Source organism: Pagrus pagrus, assembly GCF_965226575.1.
Source record: "Pagrus pagrus genome assembly, chromosome: 15".
NCBI lineage: Eukaryota > Metazoa > Chordata > Actinopteri > Spariformes > Sparidae > Pagrus > Pagrus pagrus.
In genome coordinates this window covers 8,139,259-8,160,499 of record NC_140199.1, presented here as the reverse complement: position 1 = coordinate 8,160,499, position 21,241 = coordinate 8,139,259, and the positions used below count along the sequence as shown (strand labels likewise).

At 42.0% G+C, this 21,241-nt stretch overlaps 1 protein-coding gene across 3 annotated transcripts in view; it reads right to left on the bottom strand.

The window, feature by feature from the left end:
* The window catches only part of ctbp2a (C-terminal binding protein 2a), a 75,196-nt gene that overhangs the window by 9,027 nt on the left and 44,928 nt on the right, over positions 1-21,241 (bottom strand). For 2 of the 3 annotated variants that reach the window (XM_084375224.1, XM_084375225.1), the window contains exon 3: positions 5,742-5,896. In XM_084375224.1, the coding sequence (XP_084231350.1) occupies positions 5,742-5,896 (155 nt within the window). Of the gene's footprint in view, positions 1-5,741; positions 5,897-18,907; positions 19,755-21,241 lie in introns of those variants that run through there. The other variant, XM_084375226.1, reaches the window with a different exon arrangement.

Genomic DNA, 21,241 nt, shown 5'->3' with positions numbered 1-21,241 from the left:
GTCCTCGACGAGCATTAGCAGTGTTAGAGGTAAAGAAATTTGAATCTGTTAATCAATACCATCCCCACGTTCGTATTCAGATGGTTTTTCTGCAACATTATGCATGAGTAACTTCTTGAGGCCAACATGAATAAGAAATGATTTTCCTGGATCTGAGTTTATGTCCACAATTCATCGTCTAAATGCAAATTGATTGTTTATGTGTGCTCTAAAAAATACGAGTGGTTGTCTGTGTGTTTATAATGAGCGCTTGCCACAGCTGGTCTTCGTCACAATCAATTCATTCAGACTGTATGCAAACAAGGTTGGAGTGGATGCAGGCAGGAGCATAAAGTAGGCTGACAGCCCCTGAGAAAGCACAGGCGGGTGAGTAGCTGCTGCAAGCTGCTAAGTAACAGGTTTAAATTCACAACCCGCTAACTGAATTAACCTAATCCAGCCAGATTAGCATAGCCATGAATTTCCATATAACATTTTTTTATTGGGAGCTAGCTGTAGCGGGAGCTGGATGCTAAATTCAAGGTTAAAGCTCTCCTCGTGCATTAATCTCATTACTTGGGCGAGGCAGGCCGGCAGCAGGCTTGGCTGGAGACGATGCTGGAAAATGACACACAGTCACAGCGGACTGGTAAGAAACAGGAACATAAGCTGAGAGCAAGTTTACATGAAGTGGAAAAAGTGAGCAAATGGGTTTTCGTATTGTGTTAATTAGTTTAAGAAGTCTGCAGCTTGAGCTGGCGTGCCACAGTGCATGTGGCACCATCGCTCTGTTTTGTACCGGGCAGATACCTGCAGCAAGCAATCATGAATATTGCAAAAGCACGTAAAGGCCTTGACACGGCAACTCGCTAAGCTTATTCTATACATGTGAAATGATGCATTTACAAAAGAGAGACATACTCGAGTCTGTGAAACCCAAGGTTATTTTTACCTCTGCTAAGGAGGTTATGTTTTCACCTATGTCAGTTTGTTGGTTTGTTGTTTTGTCAGCACGATTACACAAAAACTACTGAACGAATTTTAAGAATTCTTCCCCACTTTCTTTGACATTGCGAGACATTATTGTTCCCTCTTGTGTTTTTTTTTTTGTTTCTCAGGGAATAAAATGGATCTTGATGAAAAAAATCAGGCATATTTAGGTGGCTGCTGTCTATGCGTGAGTACAATTTGATATTTGATGCAGAGGGAAGCGTGCATCACAACTGAGCAAGCTAATGTTACAGCTCAGCCCAGAGGGAGTCACGAGAGGAGACTGCATTATTCCACTCACAAAATCAGCTTTTATCCAATCTGGCTTTTTGATTAAAGCAGCACATGAATGGAAATTGTACCAGTTCATATCGGGGAACTCACCACTTACAGCTCATTTTGTAGAAAGTTAAGAAAATTGCTTATAAACCAATCAAATCTTCATAATTTAGCAAATGTCAATATGCAACTTGTCCGCAGCCAAACTGCCCTGTGGCTTGACCTTAATTTGTGTTATTGTTTGTCCTATTTCTAAAATCAGTCTCTTCTTAAGGTTGTCTTGCTCCTATCTGTCCTTGCTTATGTCTGTTTTTGCATAGCTGCTCTGTAACTTACGTCCCATATCTTTGCTCGCTTGTGTTTGGTTGTTGTATCCCTCTGAGCAAAAACATATCCAGTGGAGAGCCAGAATGGAAGTTTTTGTGACTTCTTTTTGAGACGTCTTTTCAACGTTCACTATTGATGTCCAAGTGACATCCTAACAGGACATCTTTTCAACTTTAGTTACAGATGTTTAAAGAACAGAAAAGAAGCTATTCATCATTTTTATTAAACACCAAGTCTGGTCATCTAGCCTTCATCAGGTCGGCTAATATTCCAAGGTTGGATGACCAAAACATGGTATTTAATAATTATATTTAACACTATACTTTTGGATATGTTTCTGCTCAGTGGGATTGTTTGTCTTTGCTTCATTGCTCTGCTTTTATTGCTGCCTGTGTTTGAAAAATAGCCTCTTGGCTAATTCTGGCATATTTACAGTAATGTTCCACTTCTGTGCAGTGATACGGTTGGTGGGTATAGTTCGGTCGAAAGAAAATAGTTCCTACATAAAACTGCTCACAACAAGGTCTGTAGATTATCATGAGTAACAGGGTTGTGATTTCTGGAGAGAGACATTGCTGTTTGGTTTTTCAAATTAATTTTTTTGGCCCTTTTTGCACCACAAGTCGAGTGGCATCTAGTTCCATTATATTCAAGAGAGGGCAGACATATCCAAAACATATATGGCACTAAAGGTAAGAGGAAAAATATGTAGAATGATTTTGGGGTAAAGTTTACTCATACATTTAATATTATTCTTAACACTGGAGTGGTTGAAGTGCATACTGCATAATCACAGCGTGTCTGGATTGCTTCCAGCAGAGGATCCCAGTTTAATATCATGCCTCTCTCTCTTCTCTCTCTCTCTCTCTCTCCCCCAGCATTTCCTGTCTATCACTCCACTGTCAACTATCACATAAAAGCCCAAAAATATATATAAAAATAAATAAAAAACAACAAAATCAAAACACATCATCATTTTTGTACTGTAATGCTTCACTGCTCTTGAAACGCTCTTTTGTCCTGACTGAAGTGTTTTCAACACGAGTGAGACACACTTTATTTTTTCTCAATAACATTCTTGCCGGTGGTTGATATTATTTGCGCACTACAAAAGCTGCACTCAGATATAAACAGCGGTTACTGATACAACGGCGTCAAAGACACTTGAAGAACGCTCCATTTTATATCCTCTGAAACTCAAAAAGTCTTCTGCTTCTTTCCAAGGACAGTGTTGTATTAGCTGACAGACGATGAGTGCTTTCTAGTAAATCCCTTTGACGTGTACTCTGCAGGGCCACGTCAGTTTTGCAGGTCAACACTGACTTGCACTGAGAGCAACGAGAACGACAGAGTACAGATCCCCTAATCGCTGCATCTGCTCACTTCCAGCCAGAGCATGCAAAAAGACAGCAGTGTGCTTTGCTTTGTGTTTGCTTGCTCTGCGTGTGAGTTTGTTTAGATACTCGTGTGTGAACAGTACTTCACTGCTGAAAGTTGCGGTGAGGTTGTTGGCAAGTGTGTGTACAAGTGTGTGTGTGTGTGTGTGTGTGTGTGTGTGTGTGTAGAGTGCCCCATCTGTACCCTCTGCTGTGCAGTTATAGTTGTGGGAACGCTGCCAACGTCTATTCTCCCAGATGGGTCCTCAGTATGTGTAATGTGTAACTATGAGAGCATCTTTCTGGACACAGACTGCTTGTGTGTGTGTGTGTGTGTGTGTGTGTGTGTGTGTGTGTGTGAACTAGGAATCCTAGGAAAAGAATAGAAAAGTATGGCGAAAAAGAAAAAATCAAGAATTTATTTATTTAAAAAAAATTTTCTCTTGAGAATTGAATACAAGCTAACACTTTCACTGAAACCGATAAAACATGACGTGGTGGAATCCTCCCTATTCTCTCCTGGGCTGAAAAAACACAAACCCTCCAGCTTGGATTGGAAAACTGCACCGGACTGGCTCCAGTGTACAGGCAGTAAAATAAGACAAATGTTCCAACCACTCCGGCTCGGGACAATTATACCGCGTTTCTATTACCAGCCTCCTCCTCCTCCTTATTTAACAAAGCAGCACTTCGGCACCCAGTGGGATTAGAGTCAGTGATGAAACCATTATAGTTGAACTGGGAGAGTGGAACAAGCCAGTGGGCTGAAATATTATTAAAACATTACAGAGGAGGAGACACAGACGGAGGCAAGAGATGATTCTTCTGCACTTGACTGAAGGCAAATTATTCAAGATTCATATTCAAAGTTCATACTGGTGGCAGTATCTCACAGTGTGTGTGTGAGAGCTACTGCAGATACTTGCACAATTATTAGTGCTACAGCAAGCAGCACAGTCTGTACAACATTATGTAGGTTGACCTATTCTGACACTTATACGTATATTAAACCTACAAACGATGCCTCATAACCGACATATAATTTATGCGGAGGAATAGTACAGTTAAAAGAAGTGCTGCATATTATTACCGCCAACTAGAGGTTGTGTTTTCTCGGCCCAGAATAGACCATATTAACTTTTGGTGCAGATCCTGATAAAGGCCAGGAATTGTTTCTCACGTTCTTCAACATTGCATGATTTTTTTACATTTTCATTAATTTCTCAGAGAATAATGCATGAATGTTGATAAAAAAAGAAAAGAAAGAAAATAAAAAAAGGCATATTTAGGTGGCTCTAATTAATTGTTACTTTGTTTTAAATTCTGTGCTTTTATTGCATTTACACTTTTATTAAATCAATTTTAAGTTTCTTATTTAATCCCAGCTGTGCTATTCTATGCATTTACTTGATTTTACATCTTTTGGAAAGCATTGTGTGACTTGCTTCTGAAGCGTGCTATTTAAATAATAATTATGTGACCAAAGTTTCCTTCGCAGGCAAATCGCTCCGTAAACAAGATGGTAAATTAATTTATTTAATTGGTTTAAAATATTTTATCCCACATATGTGAGGTTAGTGATGATTATTATTGCAACTGTGATTTCAAGACAGAGAGGACAACTGTCACAGGACAAAAAACCCACTAACACCTGGCTTTTGTTTTCAATGTGAATGTGTATAATCGGCATTCATTCCCACGTCAATTGCGACAGATATTTATCCGCTCGGCTCTGATTGACTGTAATGAAAACACAACACCCAGGTGAACACGCTAACTTTTGCCCCTCGTCAGGTGAGCTGCTACAACGTGTGTTGAAGTTAGGGACTTTTACATCCATCTCTTTACAAGCAGCACTCGTACACTGTCAGTCCTTGGTTGTCAGCCTCTGATCAGTACTGCCCATGTGCAACTCAACAGAGACGAGAAACAAGTGAGCTGTCTTACTCCTTAGCAACTTCCGAATCAGCTCGATGCGTCTAATTCAGAATGTTAATGATTAAGACGTTTTAAAACATGTTTTAACATCTTCTGGATGTAGTCTGTTGCCAGGTCGTTACTAAGGGTCGGCCTAATTACTGGAGTACTAAACTAGGTTTCATTACATATACGAGTCTACTGATGTGACTGATTGTTTTCCAGTAATACCCATTGATTATGTTTATTTCAGTGGTAGTAGTTTTATAGTCGCAATACAACTTGTGATCCATACGGACCGAGGTCTAAGTATCCCTGTCGAGCCACACATGACGGTAAAGCACACCTTCGAGTGTAATATTGCTTAATTAATAAACCTGTAATATCAAGACAGAGAGGACACTGCTATATGACTGAAGGAATTTTTTGGAAACGCAGCATGATTTATATAGCTATTATCCAATATGTGAAGTTGCTCCATCAGCTGACACATCATGGCTTTAATTCATCATTTATCTTCACTTTTTATGTGTTTTTCTTGGCTGAGTGGTGAGGCAGATTTGAAACGTATCCACTCCAGACTTAATGTCTATACGCTCCAGATTGCTTGAAGCAGCATAAAATTGACAGCAAATCAACAAGAGCTAATTAAAGTTAATTACATACATAAACTAAGGCTGCTAAAATGGGCTTATAAATAAGGGGCCTTCATGGCAAACACTCAAGATTTGGACAAGGAGAGAAATATTGCAGGAATTGGATAAGCAGGTAGCTGTTTAACTAAAGTAGAGATATAGATCAAATTAAAGTAATGAAACCCTGTTGTTTTCTAGCAGTAGGAATTGTATGACATGGGAAAAGTTATTTTTGTACCTTTTCGTGTATCTCCTGTGTGGACTGGGCGTCGCAGAAAGCCACGGTGGCCAGATCTTTAAGGATGGGCATCTCCACGGTGCAGTCGCGCCCATCCAGCAGCGCCACCAGGGGGCGCGGGTGCATAGGCCCATTCATAATCTGGGGCCGAATACCTGCAGAGAGACGGAGAGAGAAGAGAGGGAGTTAATTATTTATGTCTGGCACACACAGTCAAGTGAGCTGCAGAAGAAGCAGTAAAATGTAGGAAAGGCACCCAACAGCAGGAAGTGTTTACACAGGCTGGGACTGTGTGTGTTTTGTCTGTGTGATGGGATACATCAGTAACACACACACACACACACACACACAACTACACACACCTGACCGTGTGTAGTCCTCTACTTTAAACCACTATCATCATCTCCCTTACCTGGCAACACTGGTCGATATCACACACACATACACAAACACACACTCTCACACTCACACACACACACACACACACACAGTGCTGGCGATATGAATACCCCCTCTCTGGCTGTTATCCACACTGTTACCAGGCAACAGGTCCTTTCACCCCATGAGGTCATCACCTCCATTATCCTATCACCATACAGAAGCCGGCAGGCCTTCAGTGTGTGCTCCTGTGTGTGTGTGTGTGTGTGCTCCTTGTGCACAGTTTACCACCTTAAAGGCATAATATGTAACACTGCTGCATGAAGTTGTCTAAAAAACAACCATAGCTTTGTTTTATATCTTTAGTTTTGTTGTGTACTGACATTATCCTCAATGTTTTCAACTCGATGTTCAAACTCAGAGAAATCCGTGATTTTATTCAAGGTGTTACAGTTTCATTTGGTCGCCTGTTACTATAACTTCTGAGCGAGAGTCAGGAAGGAAGCAGGCGAACGTGACTAAACGTAACATGAATAAAAACCGTTTCATCTGCGAGCATTTCTGCATGAGTCACACAGATAGATGATAGATGATTGAGTATTGCTCATTCATGATGGAGCAGGATTATTTATTTTCATTGGCAGTGGTGGTTGTTTAGCGATGAAGACAACTCCCATGACGCCACGCTACTTCACGACTTCTTTTGTTATTGTTTGAATTGAAAGACCATTAGTGGCAGAAATTACATACTATGCATTTAACAGAACCAGCCTCGTTACAACACAAGCGGCTGTGCATTCATTATCGATTAAGATGCCAATTGTTTTCACGATAAATTGTTTGTTCTATAAAATGTCAAAAAAATGTGAAAAATGCTTATTAGTCGTCAAAAAGCTTATTTTGTCCAACCAACAGTCTGAAACCGAAAAGACTCTTCATTTACCGTCATAACAGGCAAAGAAAAGCAGCAAATCTTTGATAAATTACTGGAATGATTAACTGATTATCAAAATATTTGGCAACCTATTTTCCTTTGATCAACTTCTCTCTTCTGTTCGCTGCAGCTGTGTCTGACACCGAATAAAATCAGCATGTATTGGATAATCACATTCAAACTTGTGGTGGTTTCCCTGTTTGAGCTTTTTGGAGTTTCTGTTTTCTTCCTCACCTTGATGTTGAGCAGTGATATGGTTTCCCCTCAGGGAGAAAAGTGGCAAAAACTGCTGGAAATTACAAATGTGCCAGTGCTGATAAACTCTTTCAAGGACTGACTGAATCAGCCGAATCTTCCAGAGTGCTCCAAACAACTCACTTTCCCTGATATCAACGTGCTGTTTAAAATAGTGTAATATCGAGGGGGAAAAAACTGACAGTGTGGACCCAAATTCCACCGAAAAGAGGGAGAAAAAAGAGGAAAAAGGAAAAAAGAGGAGGGGTCCGCACACCACCACTCTCTGGCTCCCTGCTGCCTGTTGTCATGGTGATTAGAGGATTTGGGCAGGATTATGAAATATTTTATTTAGTGACATCTGCGCTGCTGGAGAGGACATCCAAGCCTGCTCGCTCTGTGTCCGTCTCTGTAACTCCGCCAGATTCGGGAAGCAAGGACAGTGTTTGTGACCTACGCGGCTACGACATGCTAACATATGTACTTTAAACAGATCACGTGTGTATAATGGACACAACAACACAAAATGTAAATGTGGTAGGTTTTACCAGTTATTTGGGCTTCAGCTCTGCACCAGGAGGCTCATTTTCTGTTCTGCATTATAGAAAGGGTTGCATTGATTACTGATCCAAGTTTGAGGAAGATGGTGCATTTTCTGGTGCTGTGCTGCAATTTATGGGCCCTGAAACCCATTTTTTTAATCAGCTTGTTTATACGAGTGATGTTATCCTACCTGAATGCAAACCCGTCTGCCAATGTTTTCTATAGATTTCTATATTTGTGTGTTTTTCTATGCACTTCTCACTGGTATAAAAACATATGTCAGAATCAGGCGAACATCTAAATCTAAATGTGATGGCAGCTGCTGGATTTGCTTGTCTATGTTGCCAGGCCACTGTAAAAAAAAACTAAAATCTGATCACACCACACCCACACAGTCCTGATGAAGCAGATTATCAGAGATTTTGAGTGCTAAACTCTTCAGAAATAAATACCAATGCTGATATTTTTTACTTGTAACTGTGATTGTGGCTCATTCAGTCATGAATTCTTCATTCTTATAGAAAAATCCTCATATTTGACATCAAGTTTTCAGGCACACACTGCTCTTTGTGGGGACTCAAAGTAAAATGACAGCAAGCAAACTTGACCATTTCGAAAAAGACTCCTGATGAAATGTTATAGAAAATGTAGATTCACATCAGGTTCACACACATCTCTGTGGTGCCACATGTTCTGAAGATAAGCAGCGCTAAAGCGAAAAAAGCACGGGCTGGAAATTATGCAGTCTTTGATGCCTTCACACACAAATCTGCACACACACAACACATTTGGACTAACAGACTACCTGTGCTAAAGCTGTCAGAGAGAACTGGAAACAGGGGATTAATTAAAAACAAGAGCTCAGCAGTATGTCATTAATATCACAGCTTTGACAAACTGACTGGATTTTCTGGTGTTAATTCATCTAATAACTGGTGGCGTTCTTTCTCACTGTGTCTTTCTCTGTTCCCATCAAACCACAGAGGGAGGCAAAACACATTCTGACATCTGAGAGGCGAGAAACTGAAGTGTGTATCAAAAACTCCGTGCAAGCAGAGGTGACGTGTTGAGAAGAAGAGTTGACCGCTCGGGGAATTAAAGATGAAGAACGACGAGAGGAGGGGAGCAGTGAGTAGCAGGAGGAGGAGGAGGAGGAGGGAGCACGACTGTGTCTTCGTATCTCTCGAAGGATGGCTTGTAAGACACTATTGATCACATTTTTCTGGACGGGCCTTGAAAGGGAAACTCCATCACACATGAAGTCCGGTTTGCTTGTCACACAGCCTGTGAAATCTGCTGCGTAATGTCTCCTGTGACTCTGGAGGGAGCTTTCCAAAGTTGTAAACAAAAAAATAACCCTGATGATGTGATAGCGATGTCATCAGTCTGAAAGATGTCTATAAAAGAAGAAGCTATCACACTGCATGATGGGAAATGTAGTTCATAATGTTTTTGGAGCTATGTACTACAAATCAGGATATCTTGGCTGGGTGTTTTTTCAATTTTGATTATCGTCTTTTAAAATCGGTCTCTTGTTTGTTTCCAAACTTTATGAAATACTACAGTAGAAGTACCCAATTGTAATTTAATTTAAGCTTCAAGCCTTGACATATTAGCGTATGTGGCCCTCATTGTTGACTAGTCTGCCCTTATCGGCAGCTTTTGTGCCCACTGAGCATGCCGAATCTGAAGCGGAGCCCGGCGGTGATAGAAATCACTCTGATTGGCTGTTCAGCTGAGCAAATCAGTGCACGAGAGGGGAAACGGACAGAGAAAGGGAAGTCCCTTGAGCCTGTTGCTGTAGTATCCATAATTTCACCCATCTAGTGCGGTTTCTCCTTATCTTTCGCTTCCGCCTCTTCGCCAGTGCCAATTGCAACCTTCTATCAGACACATTATTGATTAGAAGTGGCTATATTACTGAGAGTGGTGTGAACAGATGAGCAGAGTTATTTTCTCCAAGTGCAGCTTTTTGGCCAAGACACAGGAGACGTGAGGCGACGCAACAGTCGGCCTTCGTCGCCACTAGTTACTTTTTGTCGTTGTTGTGTGTCCGGGCCTAGTCTAGACAACAAATGATCTGACCTGGACCATCACTGCTCTTTGATTGTGGAAAAGTTTAAATGATCTGTTCAGAGGTGCAGATTGTAATATTGCAGGACGGCCCGACCTACCATCCAAAAGCATCAGTGTTTGACGACCTGGGAATGAGACTCGATGATCAATTTTTTTTCTCCAGACTCGCTCTCTGCAGCTTCAGTCGTCACTTGACGCTTATCTTAATGAAATTATGTTCTGGTAGTTATTTTGGGCTTTTTCTCCACATACTTTTGTTATTATTGCTTTGCTTTTATATTTTATGTTTGCTCACTTTGTCTCGGTTCTGTGTTGACTTTATGAGGTGAGAGCTTTATGAGTGTTTTGTGAGCCACTTTATAACTGTGTTTTATAAAACGCTGCTGCAGCGATGAAGAGATTATACTTTTATTATATTTCATCATGTAACAGTCATTAACAATATTATTATTGTGTTGCGCGCCTAATAAAAGCAGAGCTTCATAAAAGCCTTACTGGTACATTGTAAGAGAAAAATGATGAGAGGAGAAGAATGGCGCATAAAAGGAAAAGGTTAAAAGAAATAATGCGGAAGAAGTGACCTCGATCTTTCAGAGTTTATGCTGAGAGTGTGCATTATTCTCACCACAGAGGCTCATTGTGTGTGTGTGAGTAAGTGTGTGTGTGAGTACCGGGACTGCTTTTCCAAACACACCTGTGGCTCGGCAGCTCTCCCCGCGCCTCCTCATCACACTCCTGCAGAGTTCATTATCACAGCTCAGACTGGCTGAGGGAAAAAATACTTCTATCACCTAACAGTCACACACACAAGGAAGACGTAACACACACACACATGCCTCCTGTGTGCACACCAGATGAAAGTAGACACAAACAGCGATGAAACCATCACTGACTTATACTGTACACACACAGACAAGAAGCAGCTGGTGGGGAAAGACAGCGTCACTTGTAGGAAGTAGGTCAAAATGCTTTTGATTAATTATTTCCTGGTGGCTAATAGCCTTTCTCCAGACTAATAAGGCAGAACGTGGCACCGCATTTAACACATGATGAATCTGCGGGTAATTAAGGCCTAACAAGGCTGTTAATGAGGGTCTTAATGAGTCGGATACCTGGCCGGTAATTTTCAGGAGCACGTCGGTTTTTGGACAGAAAGAACTCAATCTTCCCTCAGTCACTCAGCCAAAGAAAAAAAAACTGACCGTGTGTTTATCATACATGAGGAATTGTGTGTTTTGTAAAGTTAATGCAGTGAATGATGAAAGAAATACAAACACACACTCTGTTGGAGAGGCGTTGTTGACTGAGACTCGGTAATGGCCTCTTGTCAGCGTCCCTCCAGGGATTGTCTGTCACACCAAAGTTAATGAGTTTTGGGGTTTGAGTCTCTAGTCTCACGCTGTAAGAAGTACACCACTCTACAGTCCCCACACTGACACTGCAGGTCGAGCTGAATCCATCGCCATTTTGAAGTTTTTAACCAATGAAATCATCAGTGACGAGCCGTAAGCGCACTGACAGTGCAGTGCAGAGGGAAATGTTATCTAGAAATAGAGCTGAGCGCTACTCTCAGGTCCTCTGTGTTTGCTCGGCACTCCTTGATTCAATTTCAAATAGTCAACAGAGCAAACATCTCTTCCTCTTCTTCTCTTCCTCTCGCTAATGCCTCATTGATCGGCATGTACCGGCTGTGCTCCACCTTTCAGAGGGTGTATCAGAAACACTTTCAACTGCAGCTAAACAAAAATGTAGTGTTTAGCCTCTTGCAAGTCTCCTAGCTAAACGAGCAGTTTTACTCAGACTAAATGAAGCTGCCCTACACCTACACACTAGAGATGTTAATGCCTCGCTTAAAATTCACTTAGTTGTAGATCAGATAGAAAAATTGTATCAGGGCTGAGGGTCTCCTCTGGCATACTTTCACACAGTGTCGACCTCTTGCACTTAACTCTCCCGCAAGACTCCTAAAAATGTTTTTATCCGATGTTTTAATTAGCTTTTTTGATATTTATTTCTCTACTGTATTTATTTTTCAACCCTGTCATACTGCAGGCAAAAAAGGTTTGTTTTGTTTTCGGGATGGTTGAAGTGCGTGGATGAGGAAGGTCAAGGTGTATTTTTGACATCGACGTTGATATTGTAAATTGTAGCTTGGTTGGAAACTAATACGAAGACTTTTGAGAAGAAAAAGAAAGGGTTGAAATCAATATAAACTAGAATGGGACTCAGTAGATTGCATACCTCCACCAAGGCCCAACAGTAAAGTATGTAACAATTTGTAGCAATTTACACGTATTAATTACTTTTTGATTGCCCATACGTGAGCAGATTGTAACGTGACAAGAAAAATGAGACCTTCCCCGTCTCCCTCGGTTGCCTATACAAGCCTGTGGACCATTTGTTTAAGTTGTTTCATGCTGCTGGACTCTGGTAGGATTTTCCACGACAGTCCAAAGGATGTGACCTGATGCACATTCTCGTGCACCTCATCTGAGCTCCTCTCTCCTCTCTGCTAACGGAGGGCAACAGCAGCCAACCGAAGTTTAGTAATCAAGTCCGCCAACATAAACTAACGACTTCAAGCACAACACAGAAGTTCCACAGAGCCTCATTAATTAAATCAAGCCTTATCACCGTTGGTACCTTTATGAATCCCCCTTGTCTCCTCTGCGCACTGCTGGTAGTTGCAGGTTTCTACCATTGCTACTGTAAAGTGGCTCTAAAAAAAGACTAACCTCTATGAAAACATATTTTATTTGGATCTGCATCAAATTGTACTTACTCAGATACCAGCCACGTAATAGGTCTGACTTCATTTTATCTAGATCCATGCATTAACAAAAATGTTGGAAAACACCCTCTCTTGCAATGTTAAGGAAAGTGAGAAACAAAATCCTGGATCCGCACCAAAAATTAATGGGGTCTATTCTGGGCTGAGGCTCATCCTCCATCCAAGTGGCGTAGAAATCTGATCAGTAGTTTTTGTGTGATTGTGCTGACAAATTAACCAGCCAACAGCTGAATGGTGCTATATAAAGAAACTTGACTTTTGTCTATTTAATTTTGTTTGTAATTTCACATTTGCTTTGGCAATGTAAGCGTCTGTTTCCCATGCCAATAAAGCCCCATTTGAACTCGAATTTAAAACTTTTTTAAAGGCCTTCAATGACTCACTTTGTTATTTTCTTAAATTAAATCACTTAGAATTTTTCATTTGGACAGCAGAATGATCTCATTACTGTCTCACTGATATTAAATTATCCAGTCCTAGAACATTTTGTACACGGAGAATTCTGAGATAATCAGTCAATAAATAGGCCAAACAGCCTATTTCATATGTGAACATGTTAAGGTCACTATGTTGTAAACTTATCATGGACACAAATAATCAGTTCTGGTAGTTGTATTACATGAACTGCCTTTTTTGGTCACTCCAGGCTTCTGTAAACTCAATGTTGATTACCACAAGACCATTATTGGTCCTTGTGGAATATTATAGGACTATTACAGAGACTCAGAATTAGCTCGCAGCTGCAGACGGCTGTAATAACAGTCATCTGTTGATGTTAAACGTGAGCGGGTAACAGTTACCTCATGTCTGTTTATTTCTGATGATTAACTTAAGAGAATCAAGCACATTTTTATCTAATGATTACGAGAAGTCGATCCGGTTTATGTTGAGATCATGAATTTATTATTTTATAATCATGACAAGGTTGTTATCGAGAGATCATGAAATAATTATACTCTAATTATAAAACAAAGAAACACACGCAAACGTCTTCACATTCAGGTGGCAGGTTATGAATTTTTAACCTGACAGAAGTGAGACTTATTCCAATAATTGATCGCACACACATGGCAGCACTTGCAGGCCAGAGGTCCAGCTACTAAAGAATGAAAAACTGATCACATCTGGTTCTTTTTCTTCACTTCACTTAACTCTTCTCTTGCCAATGTTCTCTCTGTTTACATCCACGTCGCTCTCTCCCAGTTGGGTCGGCACCAGCCTGGGGAGTTTGGCCGCAGCGTGCCAGCCGCCCCACCCGGCAGCCAGACCCAGAACCTGGACCATAGGAAACAAAAGCAAAGCCTGTCCAAACAGTCCCACCCAACACCAGACAGAACACCAGACTCACTTTTAAGAGGGACTGAAAAGCACAGCAGAGCCATTTTTCAAGTGCCCATTGGCTGTTACGTAAACCTTGCAGGCAGCAGGAACAAGACAAAACGATGGTTTACATTAGGCGGTAGAATATTTTGGCTGGTAATCTTACGGATCAAGATGCAAATTGCTTGTTTCAATTTCCTGTTATTGTACCCAAAGCATTTATCTTAGCACAGCAGCCAGCATTGTTTGTACGCCAGCAAGTAATAAAGAAACAAAGCCAACAGCTTGACAAACTAAATCTAAACTGTTTTCAGTGTGACAGCAGATAGTGTAGGTCATGTGTTGCTAACATCCCTCAAGGGAAGCTTCAACGGACTACGGGCTGATATCATCCTTTCGCCAGCGCTAATCACAAACTGGATGATTCGACAGGAAGTTTGAAAACTTTTGGCAGAGCGGGCAAGAGCGACCACAAATGGATTACAGATGTTCCAAACTCAAAAGCCTTTCTGGATTCTGACAACAGAAATAGAAGTCATCTTTTCAACAAAAAAAAAAAAAAAACTAATAGAAATGTGCCTCTCCTTAGTGAATACGATCTGGTGTCTAATTCTCTCATTTGGAAGGGCCGATCCTGGAAAAGCAGCTCAGAGAGACGCCAGACACTGTGAGTCAGAGTTTTCAGAGGGAGAGGGATCATTTCCTAAATAGAGCGAAAACAATCAATGAAAGAAAATAAACCTCAGCTCAAACTGCTGTTTCTCCCCGTGGGTTTGGAAACCAATCTTTAAATTGATGTTTAATAACATCGCGCTACATCAGTTATCTTTATTCCTCTGCTCTCTGACAGATTGTGTGCTTTGGTTTCGTGGTTTCATGGATCTCCAACAGGACTCGGCTGGTTTACAAAGACTATTTCATTTGGAAGTTAATGCACTCCCCGCAGATTTACTTGTGGCTTGTTTGTGAGGTTGTTACACACTTTGAAAGGTAAATGGTCCACTCTGGGACTACAGAGTCACATTAGCTTACCTGCGCTATTGTGATTTCCTGAATAATTACACTGTGTGCTCTGCCATCTCGAATCTCAGCTAATAGCCCTCGGAGACAGTTTAGTATTCTCACCTCACAGCGGAGTGACACACTTTACAGTCTCTCTTTTAAATCCTGATGTCACTTTCAACTGACTCTCAATAACAGGCCACATCTTCTTGCAAACCCTCCCTCTGCGTCCCACCTTCGTCCCCCACTAGGTGATGAAATGCTCCTCAAATTCTCAAACTGGTGTGATACATGCCACGGAGGCTCCCGCTCCGTCCAACGCATCAGTGGAACAATAAAACTGCACAAACAAAAGGAAGTGAGGAAGATTTTCCATGGCACGATGATGTCAGGGCCACGGCGGCGGTCGCTGGGTTCACAGCGAGCTTTGAGAGAAAAACTACTCTGCAGCTGACACAGAGCCAAAACGGGCTCAGCGGGCTTAGGACCAACAGCTGGTTCTGGTTACCTAGCAACTCCCAAGCTGGGGGCCTCAGTGATGGGATAGTCCGAGAGCGAGAGGAGGGGGAGGAGGAGGGTGCAATGATAACCCAGCGGGGCTTTCTTTGTGGCAAGTGCAGCAGTGAGAAAGGAAATTCATCCAATCTGGCCACCCAACCTGGCAACCCAAACATGGCGGTTTGAAGAGAAGCGCGTTTCTCTATTTCTCTTTACATCAGGAACTCAAATACGTGCTCGCTGTGGCCCAACACGGCTCAGTACGGCGACACACAGAGTTTGGCTGCACTTACTTCACACACACCCACAGACGATAACCATTAATGACCAGTGATTATCAGGGATGTCACACATTTTGTTAAATTAAATGTCCAAGGGCATTCACAGCTCTCAGTGCCAATGTGCCTTCTACTCTCCTTCTGGTCCCTTAGTGCCGTTTCTGTACGTCCACCTTGCATTATAAAACAGCAGTGTTACACTCTAACTGTGTGCGTACATGTTAACAAGAATCCGGCGCCTGTATTCTTGGGAGTGTCTACTTTCTTGAGTGTGTTTACGATCCCCTGGCATCCCTAGAAAAAGAGGGGGAAGTGTAATCTTTTTTTCTTGGCAGACTCGCCTCCTCCAGGCCCCCACCGGACCCTATCAGCGCCCGGCTACACCGCCGCCACCCCGGCCTGTCTCTTGTTCCACTATGTGGACACACAAAGACCCTGTTTGTCCTCCCCTCTGCCTGCTCTCCTCCAAACTTATCACCACCCAAACGCCCAGCCAAGAGGGGTGAGGGAGGGAAGAGATAAAAATGCTGAGAGAGAGAAAGGGAGGGCGAAATTGCATGTAAAAGTATAAGACAGAAGGGGGGAGGGAGGGAGGAAGAGGAAAACACACGCTGACATAAAGATATCACAGGTGGTGTCAGTCCGAACACAAAGTGAGCGAGAGGAGCATCCATCCATCACCATCTCCTCTTTAAATGTCTTTTGTGCTTCGCTAGCAAGGCCTAAAAACAACTGTGGTCCTGAGACAAAAGCAGCTGTCAGTGCTGATGAACAGCAGACCGTGCAAACACACACACACACACACACACACACACACACACACACACACACACACACACACACACACACACACACACACACACACACACACACACACACAAGAGAGAGTGTGCAGGTCAGGAGTATGTTTACACACAAACCTGTCAAGAGAAAGAGAAAGAAAAAAGGAATCTAGGCTGTGTCATCCACATCCACAGACAAAAACAACAAGTATAAAACACATCTGAGGAAAATATATAGAATCTGTAAAGAAGACAGATTGGTTAAAAGACATTTTCAGCAGGACTATTTTTAGGGCTGTGAGAAGAAACACCACAGTGAATTGCAGATAACAAGGTAGGACCGGGCAATATATTGATATAATGTTACATATTGTCTTAAGGTTTTTGGATATCTTTATATCCTGATATGGCTTAAGTGTTGTTTTTCCCTGGTTTTAAAGCTGCATTACAGTAAAGTGGTGTAATTTTCTGAACTTACGAGGCTGTTTTCCTCGTTCTAATACATCTTTACCCACTTAGTCATTATATCCACATAACTGATGATTATTTAACAAAAATCTCATTGTGTTTATATTTTGTAAAAGCGCCAATAGTCATCCCGACAATACTGTCACAATATTGAAGGTATTTGGTAAATAATGTGATATCTCATTCTGTCACCCAGTCCAAACATTTATGAAATGCTTTTGAGGAGATATAGAGCAATATAACAGGGTAAACAGGGTACATATTAAAACCAACCAAGTGCCAAAAGCAGGTAGTTTTTCCGATCGGCGCGGTTATTCACCACATGGGCGGGTAAATGTTTGTACCTTAATAGTCACGTATTAAGAACCTATGATGAAAGTCTCTACTGTGTTTTGTCATTCACTGTTTCTGGCTGCTACCTACAAGACACAAGGACTCCATGGTGCATTCAAGATCACCTCATAAACTCCAAAATCTTGACTTGTGCAGTGTTTTAAGACAGGAATGTTTAGATTTTTTTTTTTATTTTCCCTTGTTGAAATCATAGGCTTTAATAAGATGGTGCCACTCAGTCTGGCTTCCCAATCTTGCCCCGTGGCCACTCGAGGTATTGCAGCAAAACATTTCCCTGCAGCCCAAAAAGCATTTTCCTCATTGACCACCATTATAAAAGAGACATCTGTAGAACTGTCGACAGGACCCCGAGACCTGCAAACAAGGTTGATTATAACTTTCCATTATGAGTTTTTGATCCATGGTATCACAATGTAAAGTCTATGGGCCAATGGGAACTCATGGTCGGGGCCAGTGGGTGACGCTCTACTGCGCATGTTCAATGGGCCTGATAACCAGGAAGTAAACCTGGAAGCTAGAAAACATTTTTGGCCTATGGTTGAAATACATAGGCCTACATCTGTCATTTCTTTTTTTGGTATTTAAACTACAACATTTTTAATATTAAGATGCCAAAATCATAACAATATCCCATTTATTTCTAAACAGGCAGATTTTTACAGCTTGTACAACAGGTTAGAGCACCTCTGTGATCATTTTCCAGATGTTTTACTGCATCATTTTTTAATAATTAAATACTAGTCATACTCATCCCCCATATGTATGCATTTTGGCCCGAAAAATATATGCTTGGCTGAAGGATTTTTTTTTCTTTTTGAGTCAAAAACGTAATTTCAGACACCGATTGTAAAATATTGCGATATTAATATTTCAAGCATTAAAACAAGGCGACGTCATCAGCTCTGAGAAAAACAGGAGGAGTTAGCTGTTGATTATGAGCCAGTGTTTTGATACTTAAATGGAATTTCCACCGGGATATTTCACATTGTTTTTATATAATTGTAATCAAAACCAGCGCGAAGTAATCCACAAATTCAAAAGGCAAAGATCAAAGCTAACGAGCCCCAAACACCGCTCTATATCCACAGTACACTCCTGAATACACGTCCTGTGACAGACAGCGTTCACACACAGACACAACCATCAACACGCTGACGCTTCTGTGACCTTTGACCCCTCAAACGACGACCCATCCAATCTCACCCTCCTCTCGCTGCCGTGCAGAGTTGTGTGGTTTCAAACCGAGAAACACTCACACACAGACACACACAAACACACACACACTGTTTTCATGACACACTTCACTGCAAAAACATAAGAGGCTCATTAGCCTTAAAGCCAAATCCCACACACCCCCTCAACCTCTCGCCATTACACACATACACACACACACACACACACACACACACACACACACACACACCACACCACAGCTTTTTATTATTACCCCTCATGAGTACATACACACACACATACATGCACAAGACGATGTGAAACATGCTCCTTGCCTGGGAAATGCTGCCTCCACATTCTTCAAATCAGGAGCTGCACATGGCAGAGGAAACGTAGTGGAGAGGGATGAAAAAAGTCGGGTTTGAGGGGGATTCTCACACAGTATGCCCTGGGGGGGTTATCCTCTCCTCTCTGCCTCCCCCTCCAGCCTCCCTCTTGTCTCCTCTTGCTCTCCCACTGCTTGTTTCCAAATCTGTCCTCCTTCGTCACCTCACCCCCAGAACCTCCATTTCTCTTTTTCTAGATGAATGAGCGGGAGGGGGAGGAATGGAAGGTGGCACAGGAGGGCAGTGGGTGAGGACGTAGGAGAGCGAGAACTACGATCGTCACCCCCCCTCCTCCACGCGGTCAAAGCCTCCAACTCCTTTAATCTCCAAAGAGGAGGGGAGAGGAAGAAAAATTGGATCTCTACTCGTCTTCAGCAATCAGCACTTCTGTGCGCTCTCCTCTTTCCGCCTCTTCAGCCAGATCACTTGTATCTTTTTCTCCTCAGCCTCCTCTCTCTTCCCCGCTCCGTCACCCTCTTCTCTCTCCCTTCACGGCAGGTTTGGGCTATTCATTCAGATGTCAGGCTCACTCCGTCAGCCTTTTGTTGCGAGTCACAGAAAGACAGAGAGAGAGAGGAGAGAGAGAGAGAAAAAGAGAGGAAGGGGTGGGGGGAGAAAAAAATTGGAAAAGACGAAAAAAGACAAGCCACAGCTATGCAGGGGAAAAGAAAAGAGGGAGGTAAATAAAAGAGACGAGAGCGAGAGAAAAAAAATCCTTGAAGAGCACCAGTCACAGCGAGAGGTGCAGCGCTCCTGGCACACGTACGACTCCCTCTTCCATTCTCTCCGACCTTCCCCTTCGCTCAACATATTTTCCTTCCCTCTTTTTTTTCCCTCCCCTCCCTCCCTGCCTTTCTGTTTTATTATTTGTGATCTGGCCCTCACGGTCCTTTAAGAGTGCCAGCCCCTTTCTCCCCCCCCCCTTCCTCTCACAGTCTCACTCCCTCTTGCTCACAAACTCTCCTTCACGATCACAGTCTGCGAATTTGATCCTGCTCACTCCTCGCTCTTTAACATGAGCACGAGTTGATTGGTTCTGCCGTTCAACAAGCAACTGAGTGGCTCATTTGTAGGCTTCGACATGGGAATGTTGCTCGGCGTTCACATCGATACTTGGCATGTTGCATAAAGGACCGAGACAGGTGATGATGTTTCACACAAAGATGAAAGTAGAGCACTCACGCTGGAGAAATGAATTCCCAAATGTAAGAATAGCTCCGAACACACACAAACACACCTGCACACCTGAGCTCTCTGGGGATCAGAACAGGCAGGAAGTGTGTGCCGTTTCCTACATGTGAACTTACGGTAACACTTTGGAAAATCCTTCCAAGAGTCTAACTGATCCAGAGATTTAACCCCTGAGCACAGGAGTAACAGATTAACATGTTTACTACTACGCTAGTCTGAGAGGGCGGCCCCACACCAGGCCACTTTAACTCTGACAGACGCCTTAAAAGGGATTTTCATAATGAAGGTTAAGACGTCTGCCCTGGTTGTTAGGTCGCCATATGTAAATACAACGCTGCTTTTGTAGAAGGAACATGTCTTCTGGTGCTGACAGTTAGGAATATTTCGTTTATAGTTGATAAACTGGCCCCTTGCAACATTCACATGAAGATCTGAAGATCTCAGGACTGATGGTTGGACAAAATACAATAAGCAACTGGAAGATGTTAAACTCAGGAGATTATGATTGACATTTGTCACAATTTCCTGATTTTCAGTGTAATCGATAATAAAACTAAAGCCAAACTAAAACACTAAACTTTTTTGCATTAGTATATTAATTACAGGTACATCAACAGGACTAATGTTATCAGCTTCAGTGAATCATTATTATGTAAGATGCACTTTTAGGTAGATTTGTACCCTAACCTTCTTCAGACATGTTTTTAATAATAAGTTAAGTTATAATTATTTGTGTCTGATATCGTTTTTTCACGTTCAAATTCAAAAGCATTGCATCGACTCCTTCTCATGTATTGAAAAATCCATAATCTATGAATATGCAAATATTGCTCATTTATAAAGTTTAACTAATTGACACAAGATGTCTCCAAATGCCTCCATTCTCTGTATTTATGCACTGCAGTGTTTCACGATTTCATGTCACACTTGTGTACAGTGCATTTTGGACGTTGAATTATTCACTTCCAAACTAATTTTCACCTCCTTTAGCAGATTAATGTGAAACAATCTTCAAGTGCAAAGAGGAGGTGAAGAAATCACCCTCATAGTTCAGGTGCAGCAATTAGAGCTAGATGCATAAATCGTCCAGGT